Source organism: Pavona decussata, unplaced genomic scaffold (genome assembly GCF_977016875.1).
Source record: "Pavona decussata unplaced genomic scaffold, jaPavDecu1.1 SCAFFOLD_244, whole genome shotgun sequence".
NCBI lineage: Eukaryota > Metazoa > Cnidaria > Anthozoa > Scleractinia > Agariciidae > Pavona > Pavona decussata.
Genome location: NW_028145649.1, coordinates 18,155 through 24,920, shown reverse-complemented (window position 1 = coordinate 24,920; position 6,766 = coordinate 18,155). Strand labels below are relative to the sequence as shown.

The 6,766-nt window shown below is 39.1% G+C and overlaps 1 protein-coding gene across 1 annotated transcript; it reads right to left on the bottom strand.

Moving 5' to 3' along the window:
• Positions 1–1,001: 1,001 nt before the first annotated feature.
• LOC146457244 (uncharacterized) lies at positions 1,002–2,277 on the bottom strand. The gene is made up of 2 exons (XM_085092173.1): positions 2,200–2,277; positions 1,002–1,950 (listed from the first exon to the last, which is right to left on the bottom strand). Exons 1-2 carry the CDS (start codon positions 2,237–2,239, stop codon positions 1,682–1,684), a joined length of 309 nt encoding a protein of 102 aa, XP_084948299.1. The 5' UTR covers positions 2,240–2,277; the 3' UTR covers positions 1,002–1,681.
• Between the last annotated feature and the right edge of the window lie 4,489 nt (positions 2,278–6,766).

The window sequence follows — 6,766 nt, the reverse complement described above, 5'->3', positions numbered from 1 at the left end:
AACACGTAGAATGCAGAAGAAGGAGACTAGAAATGCTGATTGCTGTGGCAAAACTTGGATTGCAGCAAAAGTAGAGACTATCCCATAGAGTAAAAGTGTCTTTAGGCGAACCCATTTTAGAGCGTAACATAGGGTGGACCACAGGAAGGGTGCCCTTCTGGGAGGATAATAGGTCAGAAGGTACGATGGTATCATCTTGAAGAGAGTGGAGGGGGTACTTTCCTGCCTCGATTGTGTGGGCCCAGCGATAGTTTATAAGTCTATCAAAAAGGGGGAAAACAGAGCTGAGAATATTCAGTTTTGTCACAACCGGACAAACAGCTCGCTTAAACCGTACTCAGGTGTAAAAACATGCAAATATTTGAAGACCGTTATAGCATTTCGCATTTCTCGTTAAGTACTTAATTTTCTCCACCCCACAAGACCCCTTAACAACAACAACAAGATTTTATTATGTAAAGAAAACACAAAAAGAAACGTCGGAGGTTTTCCCTGTTGAGGACGTTCCCTAATTTTAACATGTACACAATCCAACTATGATAAATAAAATGTCATAATTTAAAAATTTTCTCAGTTTACTTCTAAAAATGATAAAATCGTTCGCTTCCGCTATTTCACTAGAGAGCACGGACGTTCCACTGTATTCCGACAAACAATGAGTGAACACTAACAGTTAACTTTAGCTCTTGGCTGTCTAAGCTTAAGAGTCATTGTCTGAGAAAACCAGGCAGAGGTGAAAGATGGGGGTCGGCCGATTTCCTTCAAACTTTCACCATTTAATGTCTGTCCGAAATGATAATGAATGATGCTATTTAGCAATTCTCTTGCTGTTGCGTTTCGTAGTTTGACCACCCCCCCTGGTTTTGACCCTTACTGACCCTGATGTCACGCAAAATATATGGAGAATTTGAAGCTCAATAAAATATATTTCGCGTCATTTCTGGGGACTCATATCAATTGCTCGTATTGTTTATTGTCTAAAAAACGTTGTTAAAGGAAAATATCCCGACTTAACATAAAACTTAATTTTTTATGGAATTTTGCAATTTCCTTGCGATCGCGAAAATGTCTTGGGCCAAATGTGAGGCAATTTCGAAACTGTTTTTCTCAGAGGTGCGGCGTTCCTTTCCAAAAATTTCTTGATATTTTATAAGCCAAACATCTGTTCTTCCAAAATCAGCAAACTCTAACTTGAGCCATTAAAATGCGTTTGCATGAGCCACGCTCAAAGTCAAAGATGACTCGGTATTTTTGCTAATAAAGTTCCACAGCGGGTTTTTCTCGGTTTTTCTTTATTTCATCTTCTTTTTGTTTGGTTTTTGTTTTTTGTTTTTGGATAAGCTCGATGAAACTATCCTAACTCTTCGAGGTAGAACTTCCCTGGAAGATTTAGTTGAGTGACGCTTTGGGCAGGAATAACATCAAATTGGTGTTAGCTCACACTTGATTTGATTATGCGTGACATGTCACGGTATTTGACAATTGTCAAACGTGATCACAAACAGAACACATTTCCCCCTTTTTTTTTACATTTGCATTTTAAACTTGGTAACAACAAGCATTTCCCTGAAACTATATTAAGTCTTGGAGTCAGTCTGTTGTTGATAATTGTTAATTAAAATAAAAACAGCATCAAATACCTGTGAAACTTGCCACGGCAAAAGAACCTCCGGTATGTTCGTTACATAATAGACAATTGAAAGAACAACAAATCTTTCTTCTGTAATGCGTTGGGTTCCGCCATAAATCTGAGGTGCTCTTTCTGGTCTGTGGGTTTGCCTTGTGGCGCTGAAGGTGTTGGTTTGAAGATTTGTCCCTTGGTATCCAGTACACGAGATATTGAATCGCACTGGCTCGTCAGTCTTGGTTTGGGAAGAAAGCGTGGCGCGACGGGTTCAAAGATCTCCGAAACCGATTTGATTCTCAACAGAGCAGGTAAATTTGATGTCCCTGAAGATGAGAAGAAACAGACATCACAAGAACATTACAACAGACTAGACCGGCCGAAAACAGACTATGTGTTTCCACCCAAGTTATAAGGGACAACGAAAGGGTAAACACAAACCCGACGAGTAAATGGCAAGATGTCACAAGGCATTTTAGAGCTGCATAACGCTGTTGTTCCCATCGGTTCAGGTTCGTTTTATGTTAACTGACTGACTGCATACTAGACTCATTTAAAAAATATGAACAACATACCATTTACGGCAGTGGGAACCGAACGCAAAGTTTCGGACATTTTCTTTGTTTACATTTGTTCCGCGGAGTCGCATTATGCCGCCTCAAATTAGTCGTATCACAGGACAACCAATCTTGACCTCCATGCTACACTATTGTATTTTAACAGCTTTTAGTTAGAATTTTGGAATAAAGGCGGGACACATTTTGCCCCATTAAAGTGTTTCTCAATTATATATTAAATATTTCATATTTATCAGACGAAACTAGTTTTGTTTTATACCAAAAATCATGATTCCTTGTAAGAAAAAAAAAATACAATGTATTTTTGGTATAAAATAAAACTAGTTTCTTCTGATGGATATGAAATATTTAATATATATTTGAGAGACACTTTAATGAGGTAGAATGTTGCCTGTTTTTATTCCAAATTCCAAGCAAAAGCTGCTTTTAAACTATATCAAAATACAATAGCTAGCATGGAGGTTAAGATTGGTTCTCCTGTTTAAGGCGGCATTGCGACTCCGCGGAACAAATCACTGACGAATGTAAACAAAACAAATGTGCTAAACTTCGCGTTCGGTTCCCACGGCCCTAAATGGTATGTTGTTTATATTTTTTAAATGAGTCTAGTATGCAGTCAGTCAGTTAACATAACACGAACCTGAACCGATGGGAACAACAGCGTTAAATGCCTTGTGACATCTTGCCATTTACTCGTCGGGTACGTTTGTGTATTAAATGCACTTTCGTTGTCCCTTATAACTTGGGTGGCAACACATAGTCCGTTATCGGCCGGTCTAGTCTGTTGTAAGGTTCTTGTGATGTCTGGGGCAAACAGTCATTCCTCCTTCTCATCTTCAGGGACATCAAATTTACCTGCTCTGTTGAGAATCAAATCGACTTCGGCGGAGATCTTTGAACCCGTCGCGCCACGCTTTCTTCCCAAACCAAGACTGACGAGCCAGTGCGATTCAATATCTCGTGTACAGGATAGCAAGGGACAAATCTTCAAACTAACACCTTCAGCGCCACAAGGCAAACCCACAGACCAGAAAGAGCACAGAAGAAAGATTTGTTGTTCTTTCAATTGTCTGTTATGTAACGAACATACCGGAGGTTCTTTTGCCGTGGCAAGTTTCACAGGTATTTGATGCTGTTTTTATTTTAATTAACAATTATCAACAACAGACTGACTCCAAGACTTAATATAGTTTCAGGGAAATGCTTGTTGTTACCAAGTTTAAAATGCAAATGTAAAAAAAAGGGGGAAATGTGTTCTGTTTGTGATCACGTTTGACAATTGTCAAATACCGTGACATGTCACGCATAATCAAATCAAGTGTGAGCTAACACCAATTTGATGTTATTCCTGCCCAAAGCGTCACTCAATTAAATCTTCCAGGGAAGTTCTACCTCGAAGAGTTAGGATAGTTTCATCGAGCTTATCCAAAAACAAAAACAAAAAAACCAAACAAAAAGAAGATGAAATAAAGAAAAACCGAGAAAAACCCGCTGTGGAACTTTATTAGCAAAAATACCGAGTCATCTTTGACTTTGAGCGTGGCTCATGCAAACGCATTTTAATGGCTCAAGTTAGAGTTTGCTGATTTTGGAAGAACAGATGTTTGGCTTATAAAATATCAAGAAATTTTTGGAAAGGAACGCCGCACCTCTGAGAAAAAACAGTTTCGAAATTGCCTCACATTTGGCCCAAGACATTTTCGCGATCGCAAGGAAATTGCAAAATTCCATAAAAAATTAAGTTTTATGTTAAGTCGGGATATTTTCCTTTAACAACGTTTTTTAGATGATAAACAATTCGAGCAATCGATATGAGTCCCCAGAAATGACGCGAAATATATTTTATTGAGCTTCAAATTCTGCATATATTTTGCGTGACATCAGGGTCAGTAAGGGTCAAAACCAGGGGGGGTGGTCAAACTACGAAACGCAACAGCAAGAGAATTGCTAAATAGCATCATTCATTATCATTTCGGACAGACATTAAATGGTGAAAGTTTGAAGGAAATCGGCCGACCCCCATCTTTCACCTCTGCCTGGTTTTCTCAGACAATGACTCTTAAGTGAATGGTTTGCCCCCGTTTTGTAAAATAAGAGAAAACAAATTCAAAGAAGCTTAGCCAGCGCATTAAACTTCACAAACTAATAATTTAAATTGAGAATAACATGGTTAGAAATCCTAACTGGCAGGAGGCAGACCAGCTGACTTTTTACAAGCGCGGCCGAGGAGATGCATGAACTCGGGACTGCCAAGCAACAATTCCAGCTAGTGGTTGTACCCGGGACCTCCGAATTTCAAGTCCAGCGCCCTAACCACTCGACCACGCTGCCTTCCCCTGTCTTGCGGCATTCTAACGGAGATAACTAGCTTCTTGATAAATTCTAGCAGAACTAAGTTTTTTATTAAATTTCTTCCTTTAAGACCTGTTAAAGCGCGCAGTTTAACTTAACGCCCTTTAAAGTTCGCACTTGACTGTGCGTTCCTTGCACGACCCCTCCTCACCCACGCAATTTAGCCTAACTCTTCTAACTACCTGTTTACTTCTGTTTTTAAACGATTGTAGTGCTACTTTTAGAAGGTAAATATTGTATCTACTTCATTTTTTTGAGAATCAGTCGTGGTTTGTCCGTCCATTACAGGTGCAGATATATAACAAAACACGTTCTAAAACACAGCGGGGTCATTCTAATTCAGCAAAACTCTGGCAAAATTTGGAAGCATTTAATTGGTTGTTTTGGTTTACTAAACTGTGATTATTCACTGAAAATTAGACCTAATTGTTAAAAATGTTAACATAAACTGACGCAAGATTACAAAATAAGCCAAATTTCGATAGATACTACAATCATCTCCGGTTTTGAAAAATCTCGATATCCATAAAAAAAACACTTCAAATGTTTAAAGTCCTTACCTCAGAATGAGATGAAACGCCTCGATAAAATGTAAACATTTTAGAGATATTTTAAAACGCCACGTTTTTTTTTACAGATGTTGCGAAAATTATGTTGGCATTCAAATGTAGATGGAAATTTACACTTCACTGCAGATGGCAGTAGTAATAAAAAACGCTGAAAGCGAAAAAACAATAAGGAGCAATACTTTCGGTGCTTACGATAAAGAAAATTCAGCTTTAAATCTCTCTTTTTAACTGCACACTAACTGAAGCGAATAGGGCGACCTCACTACCTGCAAAGTTTTCAGCTGCTGGCTGCTAGGAAACGTTACAATAGTATCACTTTTACATGTAATTTAATTAGTTTTTCTGCAAAATTCTCAAAAATCTGGGTCGGTCGGATGACGGTAATTGAAACACGCTTTCCTTGCCGCCATATATGTGACATCGGCATCGAGATTTGCCGAAGCTCAAGTTTATGAGTTACAAAACTGTTTGATTGTGGCCTTCACTGCTTGTTGTACGTCTGGGATTTTCCAACTGTAAAGAAGCGGGTTTAGGGACGAGCTTGAATGCATCAGAGTTATGGCAAAAAACCAAGTGATTTGAGAGGTTTTATTTGTTAATCCAAACACGAATTTTTTGAAAAACACTGGCAAAAGGAAGATAGCAGACAGCTAATGACAACTGTATCCACGCTATGCTAGCAACCATCTTCTTGTATCGTGTAATGTTCAGTGGACTTTCTCCGGCTCAGTTTGGTTGTCCTTGGTCCACGAGGCTGTGTACTTGAGCATGATGTTGCCGTAATTTAATGTAGATCTTGATGTAACAGAAAACTGATATGATAGCCGAAAGTGTGCAAACGCCAACGGCAAAAGCCAAGCTGTATAACTTGTCGCTGAAGAAAACGTACAAGAACCCAATGACAACACTAAGCAATAAACAACAAACTATAGCTGCCCCACTTCTCCTCAAAGTTACAACATGTCTGTATCGAAGCCCCAATAAAAGAGCGACAGGCCTGTCCATACTTATGGCCGTCGATATTAAAGCTAATGACATGCCTAAAACTGAAACCCAAACCACCAGTTATGTCGGGTACGTATTGAAACCGTTTCATATTTACCGCTATTATGGTAAAATATGGCTCGCAGTGGCAAGGAAACAAGTTCAACGAAAAGATCAATTACTGCCAGGCATTGAAACAACAATTTTGTTGGTGGATGAAGAGAAGTCACTTTGTGGAGAGCGACTAGGATTAGACCATTGCCTAGGGACGCAACGATGGACAGAAATATGTTCAAAGCAAGAAAAACCGTGGCCATGTCCACTGATAATGTGCCGTTTTGGTAAATCTGCAAAGTATATTCCTCTGCTGTAAAATTTTCCATTCTTGTGACTTTCGTGGAAATTGAGCTGCCGCTTATAATTGTGTAGATGGGAATATTGTTAGCAGCCTCGTCGGTTGTCATTTATGAGTATTATATTTTCGCAAACTCGACCACCTGCTTTTCGGGCTAATTTCTGGGCATTTTTCAAGAAAAAACCATAATTTACATGTCAGTGTCAGGGAAAGTTTATCTTCCAGAACTTCCTTGATAGAACAGCCGTCTGGAACCGGAGGTCATTCAGCCGTCCGCACCTAAAGAACATTCTGGAATGTTTAT